The sequence below is a fragment of the Hyperoodon ampullatus genome (assembly GCF_949752795.1).
Source record: "Hyperoodon ampullatus genome assembly, chromosome: 9".
NCBI classification, from domain to species: domain Eukaryota; kingdom Metazoa; phylum Chordata; class Mammalia; order Artiodactyla; family Ziphiidae; genus Hyperoodon; species Hyperoodon ampullatus.
This window is the reverse complement of record NC_136922.1, coordinates 20,098,920-20,120,221: the sequence shown is the minus strand read 5'-3', so window position 1 is coordinate 20,120,221 and position 21,302 is coordinate 20,098,920. Positions and strand designations below refer to the sequence as shown.

The 21,302-nt window shown below is 44.1% G+C and overlaps 1 protein-coding gene across 1 annotated transcript in view; it reads left to right on the top strand.

Moving 5' to 3' along the window:
• Positions 1-21,302, top strand: part of GLI3 (GLI family zinc finger 3) — a gene marked incomplete at its 5' end in the record, with an annotated part of 269,299 nt that overhangs the window by 135,115 nt on the left and 112,882 nt on the right. Inside the window, one exon of the mRNA XM_079711110.1 lies at positions 13,364-13,469. Coding sequence (XP_079567236.1) covers positions 13,364-13,469 — 106 coding nt within the window. The remainder of the gene's footprint in view (positions 1-13,363; positions 13,470-21,302) is intronic.

Here is a 21,302-nt window from a genome sequence, read left to right as displayed (position 1 = left end):
TACACTAGCAGAAAGTGGAATGGTTGCGACAGAGGTCATTTTCCTTGAGGGGACGGGATTACATCACCAGTGCCGACAAGGTGATTTCTGATTGACTAGGTTAAGATTGCATTTCTGGGGAGGCCAAAACTATAATTTTCGGTCTCAGCTTGGTGGGTTTGGTGATGTGGAACTTAGCATAAGCGACTCCATGTTGGGCATGTTGTCTTGTTTTTTTAATAGTGCCTTTCACTTCCTGTCTTCTCTGATGACTGTTTGCTCATTCTGAAGTAGGGGTAGTTATACCTACTTCATTGGGTTGTCTTGTAATGTAAATAAAAATTATCTGGGGCTTCCCTGGTGGCGCAGTGGTTGAGAGTCCGCCTGCCGATGCAGGGGACACGGGTTCGTGCCCCGGTCCAGGAAGATCCCACATGCTGCGGAGCGGCTGGGCCCGTGAGCCATGGCCACTGAGCCTGCGCGTCCGGAGCCTGTGCTCCGCAACGGGAGAGGCCACAACAGTGAGAGGCCCGCGTACTGCAAAAAAAAAAAAAAATCTGAACAGCGTTTAGGGTAACCCTGCGCACAAAGTGAATGCTCAAAAAATGATAGCTATTTATTATTTGAATGTCTCTGTGGCTGTCATTTTTTTCTCTCCCCTAATGGTTGAGCTGACAACAGTGTATGGCTGATCTGGAATTTGGCGGACAGAGTTGAGTATTTGCCACAGAAATTACTTAAAGACAAGGGACGAAGAACCTTCACATGCCTCGTGATCAGTGAAGGCCTGAGTGCAAGGGAGGAACATGGGTGGAGCAATCAGATCAGGTCCAAAGCTGAAGATGCTCATGTAAAGATGTTGACTATCAGTGTCCATTTGGGTGTCTGGATTGAAGATGAAGGACTTAGAAATAACAGTAACCCCTTAAACGTGAGGACTTCCGATTTTATGAACAACCTTCACCTTTGTCACTTGGCCTCTTGGACAAATTTGTGGAGTAAATAGGGCTGAATCTTATTGGCTTTATTTTATGGGGGAAAAAAATCTATATTATGATGATAGTCATTTGTTTCTATGTAATTCTATAAAATATGGTTTAAAATGGGAAGCCTTTTCAGCTGCACGTGCAGATGGAGAACAGACATGCCCTATAAGGGCTGCAACATGCGTTGTTCGGTGTGCTGCGTGTTTGGCTTTCTCCTGATTTCTGAGAAGGTGAAACGGAAGGATGGGTTTTCTAAGGTTTCCTACTGAGAGGGTGATGAATGTGCAAATATATATTGGCTCCGAGATGACCAGTAGGGCATCATCAGTTTTGCCTATTGAGTGGTATTAGTTATTAAACCCATGCTCTGTTTTACATACATTGGGGTTCTCATATTATCACTCTTTGAGTCTTTGTTAATACTTGCAAACAGCAAAGTGTGAGAAGCATCCTTGCTCCTTAGAAATGTGTCTGGGCTCCACTCTCGACAAGTGGAAGCTCACTGAGAAGGTGCAGGATGGGGTCCTCTCTGTAAGGATCTGCCCATTAGTACCGGGGTAGGTGTATACCCATGTATCGGGGCTATAGTCGCTGGGACTGTAGGTGGACTTGGGTACCAGAAGTAGGTATGGACTCCAGAAGTAGACCATGTTGTCTGTCCTCAGGGGCCCATAGGCACAGATGGACATCACTGAGTTTAGATACTTACCAAGTATAGTTTGTAAAGACTGGGTCCCATGTAGTTGATCTGGAAACCAGGGTCACTTTGGGGAGAGGAAGGAGAGGACCCACATGGAGATCACATTGAAAACATATAGAGCCTGGGTCTTTTGAGACAAGGTAAGAAGCTGTCAAGTCCTGATGGAGGGCCTTGGGGAGAACCACCAGTTAGGTCACCCTCTGAGGCAGTGTAACTGTCAAGCATCACAGCAGAGGTAGGGGGTAGCATGGAAGCAGAAGGGGCATAGGCTGTCCTGGTGGCAATAGGGGAAGAGGGCAGGAGAGCTTGGGCCTTAGGGAAACACAGGCAGCAGATGACCCAGACAAAGCCCTGCTCAGTGAAAGCAGTCTCGAGACCACTGACCTCTCCAGGAAGGAGTGCCCACCTGAACACACTAGAAGGTTTGTTGACACCCCCCAGATCTCCATTCCTCCCTGTCCTGAAGTGGAATGCTGACAATGTGGATTCCTCTTGGAGGTTTTTGAGCAGTTCAGCTCGTCCGGACTGTAGGAAACATGAGAGGAAGAGGGACAGGAATGGCCTCTGTCCTCTGTGGAAAGGGCTGGGGTTGTACCAGAAGCCCAGGGAGGCCAGTGCCTCTTGTCTGTAGTGTAGCTTCACTGTCCAAGGGCATTGCCATGCCAGCAGGTGCTCTCAGGGACAGTGAGTCAGAGAAATCCTGAAACTCATCCGGCATCCCGAAAGGAATGGGACTAAAAAAATCAAGATAAGAAGTCCAGTGAGGGAGGGTAGAAGGGAAGGTAGCCAGCAAGAAAGGAAGTCCCAGGTGTGAACTCTGGGGAGTGGAGCTCGGTGGTAGTTGTGGACCCCCGTGCATGCAGCTCTGGGCTTTCTGTCCACACACCCAGGAGCGTGCACAGGGCAACATCAGGGTGGAAGAAAGGGTCCCAAGTGCAGCTCGGGGGGCTGTGCGTGGACAGGGAAGGAGGGAGGTGGTCAGGTAAGTCACATGACAGCGGCCATTGAAGGACTGACAGTCAAATGGGCCTCACGTTCCAATAAAGGTGGACAGAGAGTTCAGGTGTGGTATTGTGATGAACTTGAAATAGGTTTTGATTTTATTTTTCCTTTGAATTTTCTCCTTTCTTGGTCCATGCTATCAGTGTAATAATTCTTTCTTAATTAATTGTTTAATAATTAATTCAATTAATTAGACAATTAAATAATTGTTTAATTAATTAAATTAATTATTGGAGTACAGCTGCTTTACAATGTTGTGTTAGTCTCTGCTGTAAGGCAAAGTGAATCAGCTACACGTATACATATATTCCCTCTGTTTTGGATTTCCTTCCCATTTAGGTCACCACAGAGCATTGGGTAGAGTTCCCTGTGCTATACAGTAGGTTCTCATCAGTTATCTGTTTTATACATAGTAGTGTATATATGTCAATCCCAATCTCCCAATTCATCCCACTCCCCCTCAGTGTAATAATTCTATAAACTCAGCCTTTATTCATGGACCAGAGGAAGCCTCAGGTATTGAGAGCTTCCAAATTTTGACTATCTAGTCATTAACAATGGGGATGCCAAAAACAGAGGTGCAAATACCATAGCTGGCACTCAGAGCACCATCCTTAAGCAGAAACTTATTTCCCTCATATGATACCATCTGATACATGCTCACATAGCCGACGTCTTTGAGGGTGTGTGTACAATGTATGCCTAGTGGCTAATGTAAGATTGCAGGGAAAAGAGACATCTAAGAAAAATCGGGAATGTTTTGGTACTTGCATTCTTTCCCCCTTAGAAATGGGAGATTCTTTCCCTTTTCTCCCATTTCCTTGCTCATCCGTACAAGGGAATCACTTCACGTCGAGTGCTTTATTATTTTACAATCCTGGTGAAAGAAGCACTTAAATAAACTCTTTGCTTAAAAGCTTTGTGTGTTCCTGCTTCATGGTGCTTCAGCGGCAGTGAGAATTCAGGGTTTAAGGGGCAGGCAAGTGGAGCCTTTCAGGGCTCCCAGTGTGCAATCAACGTGCTGGAATTTCAATGGATTCCAAAGGCGTAACAATAATAGCATTAAGAACAGACCAGGGCCTTTGATGTTATTGACAATAAAAGGGGGAGAGGGGTCGAAGGGGCCCCTGTCATTTCTGTCATGAGCTTTTAAACTTTTGACCTCTAACCTTTTGTGTCAAAGAGCTTTTTCCATATGGGTGTTAGCAGCCTGCTCAAGTCTCCTGAATTCACTGGAGCGTCCACGTTTCCTTGGTGGGAAAGGACATTCAGCGTCTTGGAAAAGACCCAACGTGGGGCGGTTATTGCTGAGTGCCCACCATTGTCTGCTCCATCTTAGGGGGATGGCAGGGTGGGATGGGGTGAGGACACCACACGTCCACATGAGGTGACTCCAGCCTGGCGGGGAGCGGGCAGCCTTGCAGGGATAGAAGGTGAACTTCAGAGCTATGATTTAGCTCAGGGTATGCAGGCATCTGCCTGGAGTTGGCTCTGAGCATGGGGAGGATTTGGAAAGATGGTGGGGCCTTTGGTTTGGCCTGTTATTGAGGCCTGTTAGGTAGATGGAAGGGTCCTGCAGTGCCAGACGGGCCTGGTTCACTGCTGCTATTATTTGACCTCAGTTTCCTTTCTTGTCTTTCCTTCCTCCTTCGCCTTTCTGATAAGAAACATTAATTGAGTTCCTGCTGGGTGTGCAATACAGTGAGCCTCTTCTGCCCTCGAACCCCAGACAGCCTGCGAGGGAACGCAGATGGTTCTGGTCTGACAGCAGTGCCAGGGCAGGGCCTCATCCCCAGGTGGCCTGGCATGGTCCAGGAACACAGTGAGTGCCCCTCCTGTGTGTGTGTTTTTCCGCCACAGCTGTGCGTACAGCGTGGGCCTCAGTGTGAGGGAGAGCTTCTGAGTAGGAACACAGGGCCTTCAGCGGGCTTAGCATCAGGGAGAGAGGAGATGTGGGTAAATAGAGTTTGTCCAAGGCGGTCCCCAATAACCTGAAGAATGAAGAAGGGAAGGAGCAAGTGGTTCCCACAGGGACTCAGGGAGGCTTGACTGAAGGGGTGACATTTGCACTGAGTCTCGAAGAGAAAGTTGGATTCGGAGAAGGGGGAGAACTTCTCAAGCAAGGCACAGCATAAGCCATAACAATGAAGGCAGCAGTGCATCTCGGACGGGGAAGTACCCTGAATGTAGCTGGGGTGTTGGGGGCCTTGAATGCCGTGGTAAAGGGTTGGGCTGGGCTGGGAAGGCTCTCCTGGACCACTGCAGATCTGGGGAGCAGGAAGGACCATGGTCCAGTCTAAGGCTTAGGGCTGTAAGTCTGGAGAATATAGTTTAGAGAAGAGATGATAAGAAGCCTGAGCTCTGACCGTGTCATGGTAAGAAGCAGAGTGGCTAAGAGTAGGGGCTTTGGAGTAAAAAGGACACCAACTCTGCCACTCTCTCCCTGCATGTCATTTCTTTGGATAAGGCCCTTAGCCGGTTCCCTTGTCTGGAAGAACGGGCATACTCATTCCTGCTCTCCAGGGTCAAAGGAAGAAATAGATGAGCTCACGAGTGTAAAAGGCTTATTTAGCACAGCACCTGACATATATTAAAGTATTCACCAATTGTCCTTATACTCATGATTGTTTTAGTATTATTGATTTCTATTAATGGGGCAAACCTTCGAAGACCTTTAGTTGTTGGTGGACAGGAATTAAAATGGGGTGGGTGGTGGAGGTTCTATGAGGAAGAGTCTATAATCTACTCTGCGACAGCTTCTCGCCTGATTTTGAGCGGAATGAACGTGGACCTCATTCATTATTTAATGGCTACGCAGACTCTAACCAACACACCCTGAAGGTCACTGCTGGTTTTCCAGTGCCTTCAAAATATTTCTCAGGGTGGACTTGGATGGGTGGTTTCTCTTTGACTTAGCGGCATTGTTCTCTGCTGTGGAACTCTGGAGAGAAAGGTAAAGGTGAGCTCTCTCTGATGCTCTGAGCCTCAGCCCAGGCAGTTACCATGCAGGAGGCCGGGGTTTGTGTGCCTGCGAGCTCTTCCTGATTCCTGTCCATTTGGGTGTCTGGATTGAAGATGAAGGACTTAGAAATAACAATAACCCCTTAAACATGAGGACTTTAGATTTTATGAACAACCTTCACCTTTGTCACTTGGCCTCTTGGACAAATTTGTGGAGTAAATAGGGCTGAATCTTATTGGCTTTATTTTATGGGGGAAAAAAATCTATATTATGATGATAGTCATTTGTTTCTATGTAATTCTATAAAATATGGTTTAAAATGGGAAGCCTTTTCAGCTGCACGTGCAGATGGAGAACAGACATGCCCTGTAAGGGCTGCAGCATGCATTGTTCAGTGTGCTGTGTGTTTGGCTTTCTCCTGATTTCTGAGAAGGTGAAACGGAAGGATGGGTTTTCTAAGGTTTCCTACTGAGAGGGTGATAAGTGTGCAAATATATATTGGCTCCGAGATGACCAGTAGGGCATCATCAGTTTTGCCTATTGCGTGGTATACGGAGCAGGATTTGAGCATCGAGATGGGGCTCCACGACGATGTCTGGGGCAGGATTTGAGCATCGAGATGGGGCTCCACGACGGTGTCTGGGGCTGTGTTGGGAGTGCGGAATAGAAAAAGCACCAACTTGCATCACAAGGCTCTGGTTTCTGTGACTTTGGGTACATCCTTTAGCTTTTCTGAGCAAATAGTGGAATATTCCCTTCGTAGCCCTCAGGATCATGTGAAAAGAGAAACAAGACTTCGGGGGATAATAATAAAGCCTTGGAAATGATGATTTTAGGGTTGTCAGGAGGATCCCATGAAGAAACGGACATGCGTTTTATGAAATGTAAAGCATTGTATTCCTTTGCTTTTACATTTTGCTACCTGCTTCTGCTAATTTTGCAACATTGAAAAAAAACATTCGGAAGCTCTTTTCTGAGTTGATTTATTTTAGATAGGACACAGCTTCTAGATCTCATCATCATTGTTAATTGTTGGTTTGCTAGCTAAACCAGGCAACTTCTGAATTCGTTGTGTCTCTAAGGCTTCTGTAGTTAGAGCTGAGATACCAGATGTTTTCCTGGAAACGTTTCATTCTCTGCCTTCACTTCATCAGCGTTAAGAATCCCAGTGTATATTTTTGAAACTATGAATTTGGCTTTTAAATTGTGCTATACAAAAAAATGGTCATTCACATAAGAATTTGTCACTGGTAAGAATTTCCATCTTAATTTCCATGCTTTCATAAGAAAATACACCATTAGCATAGTTGAAGTAAATGGATTTGTCACTTTTAAATATAGTGACTCCTTATATGTTTTCATGTGATTTCCCTTGGACAGTTTTGCAGTTTCAGTATAATGGCTGTAAACCTTCTCTTATTTCTCTTTGCTGCTTTTCCCTCTGTTTGTTTTTTTCTCTGATCTTGGCAGGAAAGCTGGAAACAACAAAAATATGATGGCTGCATATATATGGGATCATAGGCAAGGCACATTCCAGAGGCTCTGGATGGAAGGATTTTATTGGTCGGTCAGTAGGCAGATGTGGTCTATTTCTGCCATTGGGAATCCAATGGATGTGATTTTTAGTTGAGAAACTTGCAAAGACTAGTGGATAAAAGAAATTAAAAGGGACCAGGAAGGGGAAAGCTCAACTGTTTGTTCACTACCCAGGATACATTTGAGGTGGTAAAGGCAGATTTCTTGTTAATTTACTTGCAGAGGGCTATTTATCATTTTCTTGTAGAAACACATAATTATGTTTGTAAAAGGATCATGGCCTGGATGGATTGTGATATGACCAGAGTATAGTGCTGGGTAGCACTTAGATCTATTTAAAATGTTAGATTAATTTAATATAGCTGCATGCTGGCACAGAAGAAATAATAGATCGCTATCTGAAAAGTGGGGAATGCCCATGGATATTTATACAAGAGGAGTCCAGGACTTCCCTGGTGGTCCAGTGGTTAGGACTCCGCACTTCCACTGCAGGGGGCACGGGTTCGATCCCTGGTCAGGGAACTAAGATCCCACATGCCGTGCGGTGAGGCCAAAAAAAAGAGGAGTCAGGAATGTTGGGTGGTTGCCAGAAGTAAAAATTGCTTGGGTTTTATACATAACACAGTTTTGTTAATCAGCTTTCTACGTAACTTTGTGTATGTGTTACTTATAAGGAAACTTAAATTTGCAAATGTTAAGTGTTTATTGCCATCATTTGCTAGATTTACAGTTCAATTTCATCCATTATCATTTTTATCTTAGAATTTATTTATGATAAATAAAATCACAGGATAAGTATCCTTTTTCTGGATAATTGTCAGATTGGACACTTCTACTGTAAAGTTGTTTTTGTTTGTTTGTTTGTTTGTTGTTTTTTTCAGTAGGCGGGCCTCTCACTGTTGTGGCCTCTCCCGTTGCGGAGCACAGGCTCCGGACGCGCAGGCTCAGCGGCCATCGCTCACGGGCCCAGCCACTCTGCGGCACGTGGGATCCTCCCGGATCAGGGCATGAACCCGCGTCCCCTGCATCGGCAGGCGGACTCTTAACCACTGTGCCACCAGGGAAGCCCTACTGTAAAGATTTTTTAAGTCACACAAATAGGCATATCGGTATTTCACACATACAGTGTTATCACTCAGAAACTATGTACACATGAAGAAAAAAAATAGTGTGTGGTTTTTCTGAGTTGTAAACATTTCTGAGAATTACTTTCTTGGGGTATGCTAAGGACAGGGTTTGTCAAACCGTTTTCTGTAGGGCCAAAAGAAATATAATAGGTTTTGTGGGCCATGTGTTTCTCTGTCGCAGCTCTCCAGCTGTGTCTCTGCAGTTTGCAGTTTGAAGGCAGCCAGATGCAGTATGCAAACGAAATGGCACCTGTATTCCAATAAAACTTTATTTATGAAAACTGCCCAGGGGCTTCCCTGGTGGTGCAGTGGTTAAGAATCCTCCTGCCAATGCAGGGGAAACGGGTTTGAGCCCTGGTCCGGGAAGATCCCACATGCTGCGGAGCAACTAAGCCCATGCACCACAACTACTGAGCCTGTGCTCTGGAGCCCGCGAGACACAACTACTGAGCCCATGTGCCACAACTGCTGAGCCCATGTGCCACAACTATTGAAACCCATGCGCCTAGAGCCCTGCTCCGCAACAAGAGAAGCCACCGCAGTGAGAAGCCCGCATATCGCAACGAAGAGTAGCCCCCGCTCGCCGCAACTAGAGAAAACCCGCGTGCGGCAACAAAGACCCAACACAGCCAAAAATAAATAAATAAAGTAAATAGATTAATTTTAAAAAAAGAAATTTAAAAACTGCTCGGTGCAGGAGTTTGCCCCCCATAGCGTATGCTCCACAAGTTAAGGTTCCTGCCATGGTATAAAGAGACAAAATAATAGATCTTTTTTTATGCAAGGCATCTATCAGATGTCTCGAGTTTACTATACCTGCATTTCCTTAAAACTTGCACCGCATTACAGAGGGTCTTATAAACAAGATGATCGACACAAACGACTCTGGAGATGCTTCCAGCTGCACACAACATGCATGTAGGACTGGAAAGAAGATTGCTGATGCCCCATGAAGCGCTTGCTTCATGGGATGATGCCACCTGGATGTCCAGCAAGTCCACAGCTGGTCCCTTTGGGGTTCCACGCCTTAGATTCTGCTCATAGCAGACCAGCAGGGCCACATGCTTTAGACATTCCCAGTCAGGCATCCGGGGCTGTCCTCAGAGGGGCAGATGAGCCCCTTGCTGGCGCTGTGTTATCCACAGGCATATTCCCGTCCACGGTATAATCCTGTCCACAGGCAGGAACACAAGGATGTCTGAATGGGGAGTCAGTCCGGGTGTGGAGACCGTCCACATGGTGATGTGTTCCTTAGGCCACTGAGCCCTGGAAAAGGTCTTGCAGGTGTCAGGTAATGATTGGAGACACTCAGCAGGGGGAAGAGGCAGAGATGGCACTTGGGTGCCACTCCGCCATCTCATCGGAGTGTGAGGGCCCTTCTCTCCCCCTCTTGAGACCTCTCCTTTGATAGATGCTGGATGATTCCTTTGGTTTGGGCATAGTGGATGCTGCCCACATTGGGTTTTAACATTTCTGCTGATGGCAGACGATTGAGTGAATTGGAGGGGACTGGACATTCCTACAGGCAGGGCTGACCCCAGTGACAAGAAAAATCATCTCTAGTGCAGGTCTAGAATAAATTCCAAAGTCAGTGAACAGATGACTTCAGGATTTAAATAAGCCAGGAGAATTTATGCCCTGGGCGGTTTACTCTTGTGGGTCCTCCTGTACTGTTTCCTGGGCACTTTCAGGCCACTCAAATATCATTTGGTGAATTACTCCTTCAGGGCACAAACAGAGCAGCCCTTGATCTCTCTTTTTTAATCTACAATTTTTATATGTAAATTTCAAACCTTAAAAGACAGTTTCCCAGAATGGCATCCGAGAGATCTCATAGCCTGAGGATATTAAAACTATTTCTTGGGAGAAGGATGCAACAACTGAAGATAAACCTCCAAGTGTCTTTTCCTGGCTACAGGTTTTATGATCAACCCAGGCTGTTGTGAGGAGACCTAAAAAGCAATGCCTCTCATTCCTAATGAGAGGCTCGCCGCACAGCCTGATGACAGCCAGCATGAAATCGAATACTGACAACTATACCCAGCACAAATATTGTTACTATGCATTTCAGTTTAAACATGTGTCAAGCCAGTTACATATTTATGGGGTTTAAAGACTCTTCCACTCGTGCCTAGGATAATAGACACTCTGCAAATCTCCGTTTAGTCTAAGAGGAATTTGGTCCAATAGTCAAACCTCTTGTGAGTCTGTAATAAATCATCTTTGCAACCCAAAGCATGGACAGTTGACTGCTTCCCACTGCTCCCCAGACTTCCCCCACCTGGTAGAGTTTTAATTCCTTCAGTAAAATTGATTCCCCCAGTTCTGCACATTATTCTGCCTGTCTTCCATTTAGCCCGTTAGTTTGCTGACAGCAGAGTACACAGCACTTAGCAGCTGGTTTGTGGAACCATCAGTCAGGAAATTGTATGATAAATAGGAGGGAACCAGGTTTAGTGGCACTTCCTTCTGCTTCAGCAGTTTTTGCCCGACTTTGGAAAAGTCATCATGTGGTGTTTTGTCAAGGGCCAGAGCAGGAGATGGCTGCGGTGCGGTGACTTATTACACATACCCCTGAGTTACGATGCTCTGCAGCTGTGCTGCTCATGTGTAAATAATAAACCGGGAGGTGGGTAATTATGGCGGCTGCTGGCGACACGGGCCTGTTCTCGTCCTGTGGGTTTTCTTGGACAGCTTCTTGGGCTCGTGATGGAATATACTGCGATCTTCCACAGAGAAGCGACCAGCTGAGATGCAAGGGTAGCACTCCATGTTTTAGGAGTCGCAAGCATTTTCTTTTTTTGAGAGGTGTGTTGGGATTAATGTCATGCGATGCCACATATGTTAAAGGACATGCTCGTCCTGCTTTTTATTCTTCGTTTTTACTGTTAAGCTGTGGTCAAGCGTGTCTTGAATTGGAAGAGGGCTGTTCCATTGCGTTTACCAGAAAGCGGCTTCAGAGGTGAGATTTCCACTGATAACTGACATGAGGTATAATTGTTCGCACAGACTTTATTGGTCCAGGAGACCAATAGTAATTTTAGTTATTTTCAACTAAATCGAGAAGGAAACAAATAGAAATAAAAATGCTTAAACTAAAATCAGATGTCTTTGATGAAATCAGATCATATCCATATTTTTTGGCTCTTTATTTAACCTGATTCCAGAATATGGAATTCATAAATTTCCTTGGGACATAAATAAACACTTCGAGTAAACAGTGCTGCAAGATGTGTCCCATACTTTCATTCAGAATTAACTTTTAAACTCCCAAAACACACTCAACAGTGAGAAATGACTACTAAATGCCCCAGTAATTCCTAACCCTCACCCTAACCCTTTTCTCTTAACTATGTTTTCAATGCTTGGTCATTTTCTCTCTCATTCTGAAAGAAAGAGAGAGGGTGAGAGAGAGTGAGAGAGACAGTGAATCCTGTTAATTTCTTAAAAATAAAAGGATGGCAATGCCTTTAAATATCTGTAATAGTCTTATAGTTTTCCTTGGGGTAAAGATTTATACTGCTTGGGTACATGCTTTTGATTTTATTGAATTATGTGCCTGGTTTTCACCCCCTATGCATATAATCTTTGCAATGTTATTATAAATACTCATATAAAAAATAATGACTGTTACTTCCTGGATATATGAGGCATATATTGAATGTAGAATAAATTCACACATTTTGAGCCCTTGTGTCTATGAAAAATCTGGATTTGTGCTTCTTCTTAATTCACAGCTGCACCCACATAGAGAAAAGCAGATACAGTTAACACCCACTTATCTGTTGCAGAGAATTTAATCACACAGCACACAGCCAAGAGCCAGGAAGTAAATAAGTGAAAGTATCTTCCAACTCTGACATGGTTGTCACAAAGTCCCTCAAAACGCCATATAGGGCTTCCCTGGTGGCGCAGTGGCTGAGAGTCCGCCTGCCGATGCAGGGGACATGGGTTCGTGCCCCGCTCCAGGAAGATCCCACACGTTGCGGAGCGGCTGGGCCCGTGAGCCATGGCCGCTGAGCCTGCGCGTCCGGAGCCTGTGCTCCGCAACGGGAGAGGCCACAGCAGTGAGAGGCCCGCGCGCCGCAAAAAAAAAAAAAAAAAAAAAAGTGTGTGTGTGTGTGTGTACACGTGCCATGGATTCTAGCAGGGACTTCTGTTTTTTTAACATCTTTATTGGAGTATAATTGCTTTACAGTGGTGTGTTAGTTTCTGCTTTATAACAAAGTGAATCAGCTATACATATACATATATCCCCATATCTCCTCCGTCTTGCGTCTCCCTCCCACCCTCCCTATCCCACCCCTCTAGGTGGTCACAAAGCACCGAGCTGATCTCCCTGTGCTATGCGGCTGCTTCCCACTAGCTATCTATTTTACATTTGGTAGTGTGTATACATCCATGCCACTCTCTCACTTCGTCCTAGCTTACCCTTCCCCCTCCCCGTGTCCTCAAGTCCATTTTCTACATCTGCGTCTTTACTCCTGTCCTAGCAGGGACTTTTGAACATGACTCTTTTCCTTACAAAACATCATGGGTATGGGAGAAATGAAAGCTAGTAGTGATATTACGTCTTTGTCTAAAACTCACTTGACAGTATCATCTTAAAATTAAAAAGTGGGGTATTCCCTGGCGGTCCAGTGGTTAGGACTCTGTGCTTTCACTGCCAAGGGCCCGGGGTTCAGTCCCTGGCTGGGGAACTAAGATCCTGCAAGCCGCGTGGCAAGGACAAAAATAAAAATTAAAAATTAAAAAGTGTCTTGGAGTCTGTTCCTCTTGGCTTTGTGGCAGCCCTTACCCTCTGGCCGGCCCCTTGCAGGGTAGGAGCACGTGTTGTTTCTCTTTCTTGCTTTCCTGCCTGCGTTCAGTTATTGTTGCATTCAGAGGCTTTACTGCCTCAGGTGCTGGTATTAGTATCTGCTTGGTTCTGAACTGTAAAGAATTCTTCCACAAATTCTTCAGGTAGATTCGGCATCAGTTGTGAAGACTGTGTTAGCAGTGTGGTTTCATGGATTGGCATTCCATTTCAGAGTGTTCCGTTTATACAGGCTGTACTTTCTTTCTTTTTCAGACCCTCCTCATCTCTTTCCTGCATTCCATCCTCCTGTACCAATCGATGCAAGACACCATGAGGGCCGTTACCATTACGATCCGTCTCCGATCCCCCCTTTGCATGTGTAAGTATTACAACTTTACCCGTCAAAGAAACAGCACAAAATACTGGCTTTCACCATCTCAGGATTTTTGTTACCAGCACAGCTACTGGGCTTTGAAGATGTGATAGAAGTCTAAGATTTACTTTTGAAATACAGCAAGCCTATATGTTCCTGGCCTCACTGAAGCAAATCCCTGCTGCTTCCTGAAGAATGCCTGTCACACTAGGTGGCTGGCAAGTATTTTTTATATAGTTTTGCTGACATGTGTTCCGTGGGCTGTAAATACTAAATTAAAAAATTGGGCCTAATGGAAGGTTACCACTCAGGATATGTATTTGGTCGAGAGGGGGTGTGAAGTTTTTCATGTTCCAATTTCTGTTACGGGAAGGTCCTGTTCCAGGGATCAGGATGCGTCGTAATGAAATTTTCATGGTAAATTTTCATAGCCCCTGTGGTGTGTACACCAACGGTCACTTGATTGATGGGAATGTCACCCAAACAAAATGACAAATGTGATCAAGCACATAGTTTACACAAAGATAAAAGGAGAGAATGGGGGTGATAACATACATTAGAAAAGGAAGAAGAAAAGCCAAATATCATATATGAGGCTAAAAACAATGATACAAATGAACTTATTTACAAAACAGAAACAGACTCACAGACCTAGAAAACAAACTTATGCTTACCAAAGGGGAAAGGAGTGGGGGAGGGAGAAATTGGGAGTTTGGGATTGACATATACACGCTCCTATATTTAAAACAGATAACCAGCGAGGACCTACTGTATAGCACAGAGAACTCTGCTCAATATTCTGTAATAACCTAAATGGGAAAAGAATTTGAAAAAGAATAGGTACATGTATAGCTGAATCACTTTGCTGTACTCCTGAAGCTAACACAACATTGTTCATTAACTATACTCCAATATAAAATAAAAATTAAAAAAGAAAAAAAGGAAGAAGAAAATCTCCTGGAAATTAATGTGATCTTACTCAGGTTAGGGGGGAAAGAAGATCAGGTAGTCAGGATAACCCTCACCTAAACTAACATGGTCTTCGTTTGCAGAATTGTCCAGAAGACTGATATATACTCTAACAAGGGGAGTCAATCTTTGGGAGCCGCTGACCCTTAGGAGTGGCCTTGATTTTACATTGAGTCCTATCTGGTAATCACCCTTCATTCTGAGACAGTAAAGTTAGAAAAGCCTAAATAATACTTTGAAGAATCCTGCTAGTTATTTGGATGGTAGATTGCACCTCCATGGCTATTAGTTACAGCTATGTAATTACACATACGCCAAAGAAAAATGAAGTTGTTTTAAAACAAGTCCTCCTCTGTGAACAGAATTAATTGATATTAACAACCCTAACTCTATGCCCAAGTACACATATAATATTTTACCCACAGTTTTTTGGATCCATCTCCCATTACTGAATTGTAATTTCAGAGCAGATTTGCCTGGAGGTAAGTCATAAATCTGTGTTCAGATTTCTATAAGCATTAAAGGAGAAGTGGATATTTAGGGAGAGGGAATGCAGAAACCTGTGACTTATTCTTCAGCTTTTCACTAGAACACAAGTAAGTATTTACAGGCTTCTAAAGCCTGCTAAAAATACACTCAAAACCAAGACGCCAATTTAAAGCCCCCTAATACAAAGGGAAGGAAATTACAAGTTCAGGCCGAAACCTGCTATGGAATTCCTCATGTTCTACCAAAGTTTTGCAGTACAGATGGGACCACAAGGGTCTCAGACGAGGATCTGCCCTGTGGTACAGAGCCAGCAAGGGCCCACCGGGCCTGGGAGATGCAGATAGCTGAGTTCTCCCAGACTCCAGTCTCTGAAGTGATGAAGTAATTTTTTTTTTTTTTTAATTATTTTTTTTTTTTTGCGGTAGGCGGGCCTCTCACTGTTGTGGCCTCTCCCCTTGCGGAGCACAGGCTCCGGAGCACAGGCTCAGTGGCCATGGCTCACGGGCCTAGCCGCTCTGCGGCATGTGGGATCTTCCCAGACCAGGGCACGAACCCGTGTCCCCTGCATCGGCAGGCGGACTCTCAACCACTGCGCCACCAGGGAAGCCCAGTGATGAAGTAATTTAAATCAGATTTTCTATGGGATTTCAGAGTGCTTCACTCTTAAAAAAAATCATCTTATAGAGAAATTTCAAAAGATGAGTTTATATGATAGAATAAACTAGTTCCTCTGCGTTCATTATGGTTTGCCTTGTAATTAAATTCAAATATGAATTTATCAGTAAAAATCGCAAGTCTTGGTTCTTTGGCAGAATGTAAGAACAGCAAGCCCTCGTATAGATCACACTGTATGTTCTAGGCCCTAATTGCTGTATCTAAAGAATTAGCTCTCTAGAGATAAAAACACCACAGGATAAGGCAGGTCAAGTTTGGAGAATCCTAGGAGAGAGGGCTGCATTATCTACAGGACTGCTGAGCAGGGATTTTTATAGATTTTAATATAGTCAACCCTTTGTGTCTTCCGGTTCTGCATCTGAGGGTTCAACCAACCTTGGATTGAAAATATTGGAGAAGAAAATTCCAGAAAGTTCCAAAAAGCAGAACACGAATTTGCAGCACACTGGCAACTATTTACAGAGCATTTCCATTGTATGAGGTATTATAAGTAATCTGGAGGTGATTTAAAGTATCCAGGAGGATGTTCATAAGTTATACGCAAATACTATGCCATTTAATATAAGGGATTTGAGGATCCACGGATTTTGGTATCCATGAGGGTTGTGGAACCAGTGCCCTTCAGATACCGAGGGATGGTCATCCTTCCTGCTTTTTTTTTTTTTTTTTTTTTTTGCCATACGCGGGCCTTTCACTGTTGTGGCCTCTCTCGTTGCGGAGCACAGGCTCCGGACGTGCAGGCCCAACGGCCATGGCTCACGGGCCCAGCCGCTCCGCGGCATGCGGGATCCTCCCAGACCGGCGCATGAACCCGTGTCCCCTGCATCGGCAGGCGGACTCTCAACCACTGCGCCACCAGGGAAGCCCGTCCTTCCTGCTTTTTCAGCCAAACTTTAGGATAATTTTTCAGCAGTTGACTAAATGGTTCTCTAGCTGCGTAAATGTTTAGTTACCAAAGGTTCATGATGTAAGGCGTGTAGATAATCCTGAGCCTCCCAACACACGCTCTGGAGGTGCTAGGGGAATGTCATGGCAGGGCACAGAGCGTGCTGAGCACGTGCTTTGTGGTCTCCTGGGACTGCTCGGCATAGCGGGGTCCTGGGTGGAGACACTGAGCTTTTGGAGTAGGCTCTGGGAAGCTCGGGTCAGTCTCACCTCTGTGCCTTATAATGTGACATTCTGTCTGTATTACCTTCAGTGGTCTTCCCTCCCTGCATGGCAAACATTGGTCAAACTCCTCACCCTCAAGGCCTAATTCAAAATCACCTCTGCTGGCTGTCCCAGAGGCTGTTCCTCAGAGAACCTTGTGTGCCTTTAATCTCAGCCGCATCCTCTTGCCTGGTCAATTACTGTTTAGCGGTCACTGCCCCTGCTAGATTTGCAGGCATTGCCTACCCCTCGGCCAGGCACTTAGTAAAACATGCTCAGTAGGCCTTCAAGGTGTCCAGTCTGGGAAACAGTGGACCAGCACTCAGAGAGCTTGACTCCCAATCTTGCTTTGCCTGTGCTGGGAACCGGCAACTTAAAATTTCCATATATTGGTTTCATTCTGTGGAAATGAAGTTACCTGCCTTACCCGACTCTCCAAATCGCAAATCCAAGAGTTCAATGAAATCGCGTTCTTGTGAGCACCCTTGAAAGCAGGGTGCTCTAAGCAAACGCGGAAAGTTAGCACGGCGACAGTTGGGGGCATGACAAATATTGAGATTCTGTTCTGGCCTGGCTCAATCCCGAATCCCTGGGATGCTTTGGCACCTTCTGTGATGCAAATGTAGATGCTTGTGATCAGATCATTTTAGGCGTGGAGGGTAATCTAGGCAAATACAGCTTGGTTACTAAAATCTTAAGAACACATCTTTGCCAAGGGGCTAAAGCAGTAGCCTGGAAAAATAAAATGATTTTATCTAGAAGTTGAATTCCAAAATGCTTGTTTTATAATTAGCTTCTAGAAAATGAGATCAAGTGAGTTTACAGAGTTTTTAGAATAAATATTTTTAATTATAAGTCGACAACATTTGGGGATATTCTCATTGTTTCGTACACATGATTGTTCTTCTGGTGCCAACTTCAGAAATGAAATTGTAAGTCTTGAAACAGGATGTGTGTTGATGATGGAAATGCCAACAGGTCTCTGTTTAGAAGGATGGCAGATACTGCGATAATTATGCTATCGTATCCTATCATTAATGATTCTATTGAAAGAGGTTTGTAAATTGCTCCTCGTTTTAGATAAACCACCCTATATTAAGGCGTCAATGATATGGTGCAGAATTAAATTAGAATCTCAGAAAATGAAATATGCTCTGTATTAGCTGTTTGACACTTAATTTGCCTCTGAATGAGTACAGGAAATCACAAATTAACCTGTCTTTGTTTTTCCAACCATGGCTTATTAGGTGTTAGAACAACTGCAATTACAGCCTAATAATAACCACCAAGCCTTATAAATATGTACGGAAATGCGTCAGTTTGTGTTAAAGAGCCCAGTTTGTTAAATGGAATGCCTTTAGCTTACCTGATTTACTCTCACAGTGTTCTCCAGAGTTTATGGTTAGGCAATGTAGACAGAGTATAGCCATTTAAATTGTTACAAATACAGTACTGGAAATAATGTTAGAATTTATTAGTGTTTCCTTTCTTAACTCGAAATCATGAATTCAGATGTGGGATTTCTAAGTGGGACATGGAATGTCAGTGTCATCATTCCCTGAGTTGTCATGTAAAGGTTGTTAGAAAAATGTATGATTCCTGCATTATATTTATTTAATTCAAGTAGCTTGAAAATTAAGAAACACTGGATATGGGGAATTTTCCCTTTTCTTCTGAAAGTTATTCTCCACTGAATTCACCAGAACTTATGTTCAATAGCAAATTGGAGTTTCTTGTTCTCTCTCAAATCATTTGCTTTGACCACAGAGTCCATGTTTTATTAAGCCATGTAGAAAAAAGTACAATATTTTAGAAAAATATCAATGAGTATATTTTATTATGTTGCTGAGATCGTTTGGAGCGTTAATGATAGAACCTGAATCTGTAGCCACATGGTCAAGGCAGAAATTTCATGTGATTATTTCTACTTCTTGGTCTTCTCTCTGCTTCCTGCTCTGCATTGTTTCCATCAGGGCTGTGGGGTTGCATAACTCCAGGAGCTATCGTTGTAACCTACGGGAATTGATGGTGTTCTCTAGGCTAAGGATTACTACTTTTTTTAAAATTCCACTTGGAGACGCAGACATAGAGAATGGACTTGAGGACACGGGGAGGGGGAAGGGTAAGCTGGGACGAAGTGAGAGAGTGGCTTGGACATATATACACTACTGAATGTAAAACAGATAGCTAGTGGGAAGCAGCTGCATAGCACAGGGAGATCAGCTCGGTGCTTTGTGACCACCTAGAGGAGTGGGATAGGGAGGGTGGAATAGGCAAGAGGGAGGAGATATGGGAATGTATGTGTACGTATAGCTGATTCACCTTGTTATAAAGCAGGAACTCACACAATTGTAAAGCAATTATACTTCAATAAAGATGTTGAAAACAATAAAATAACTAAATTTTAAAAATAAAATAAAATAAAATTCTACTTGGAAATTTAGACAATGGGAATATTACATCCCTCTCCCCTAGAAACAGTTGTATTTTCAAGTGACTACTTTCACGTTGATGAAGAAAGCGCTCTTTCTCTAGCATTTTGAGTGTGTGCATTTTTTTCCTTGCTTTAGTGTTAGAATGCATTTAAGCACGCTTACTTTTGAAAGTAATTTTTTGTTTGTTTGTTTTGTTTTGTCTTTTGGCCACACCGCACGGCACGCAGGATCTTAGTTCCCTGACCAGGGATCGAGCCCGTGCCCCCGTGCAGTGGAAGCACAGAGTCTTAACCACTGGACCGCGAGGAAAGTCCCCAAAATATCGATCTTTTACATACAGGTTTTTTGAGCCAAAGTTTCCTCATTTATGGACCAATATGAATTTCGGACTGTCCATCTGCTTCTGCTGAGCTTGGCAATTCATTTTTAAAAGCAGGATCAGCCTCAGTTACTAATTTATTACAATAATTCGAGCCCCACAGATCTTGACAGTGGAGCTGAGAGCTACCCTTGTCTCGTGCTATGGATGTGAGCAGCACTGCATCCCAAGCTGCATCCCAAGCCAGCACTCTTGACAGTCTGTCGCACTTCACCATCCACTTAACTAATTCATTTTACAAAATCAGCTTCATCTCTTCTCTCCTGGGGGAAATGAGCATTCATGTTCTCTTCTACTCGGCAGCTCTTTCTTCTCTTAGTTGAGTCAACGTGCCTCTTTCCAAGGCTGCCTGACTCACTGGAATTATTTCACCGAAGTATGAAGAGCTGCTCCTCTCACTAAAAGTGGTCCACTTCCTGGCGCCTGGGGAGAGGACAGGACACGGTAGATCATTAAAATGAGCTGGGAAAGAGAGGGATTTGGAAATAAACGAGGCTTCCCCCGTCGCCACCATGGTTATGACTGCCTTTTAAGGTTCCGAGCGGGGAGACCAGTAGCAAGCTTGGAGTAAGAATAAATACATTTCTTTCCAGACAGAGGAAGCTCTAAGAAAAGATAGAGTATAATGGTAAAAGCTTAGAGAAAGAAAGAGGAAGTGGATGACCAGAACTACTACTCAGTTTCCCTCCCTCCTATCCTCCCTCCCTCCCTGGATTCAGCACCTTGTGTGAGTTGCTTAGTGGGAATTCATCTAATAATTATTCAAAAGCAGCCTTCAATCTAGCCATCTACTTAAAACTTGGTGATGGGCTCATAATACGTAATGGTGATTTCATTATTTTCATTCACAGGGAAAGCCTCCAGTAAAATGTAGAGATTGAGCAAGACCTTGTATTTGTATTTGGGGGCATAACTTGTTTGGAATATTTTAATAGTACAATTTAAAATTAACACAGGCAAGTCCTTTCCCCCCCACCCGTGTTTGTGCTCTACCGTAAACATTATTGAGACTGATAAAGTGTGATGACATATCAGATTTCAGGCATACCTTGTTTTATTGTGCTTTGCAGATATTTAATTTTTTTACACATTGAAGGTTTCTGGAAACCCTGTATTGAGCAAGTCTATGGATACATCTTTCCAACGGCATTTGCTCACTGATAGTTAGCATTTTTTAGCAATGAATTTTTTTTTTTTTTTGCGGTACACGGGCCTCTCACTGTTGTGGCCTCTTCCGTCGCGGAGCACAGGCTCTGGACGCCCAGGCTCAGCGGTCATGGCTCACGGGACCAGCATGTGGGATCCTCCCGGACCGGGGCCCGAACCCGTGTCCCCTGCATCGGCAGGCGGACTCCCAAGCACTGCGCACCAGGGAAGCCCTAGCAATAAAATATTTTTTAATGAAGCCATGCACATTGGCTTTTTCTTAGACATAATGCTATTGCACACGTAATAGACTACATTATATTGTAAACATAACTTTTATGTGCACTAGGAAACCAAAAATTCATGTGATGCGCTTTATTTGCTTTATTATGATCTGGAACCGAACCCATAATATCTCCCAGGTAGGCCTATACATCAAATACTGTAGCTAACATTTTGTAACTCTCACCTCCACCCTCCAAAATAAGAAAAGAAAAAAGAACAGAAAAGAGAAGAAAAGAAAATGAACTAGGTTATAATCACATCTCTTGGGGGCAAAGACCACCTGTGTATGTCTTTGCATTTGCTAGGCTGAGC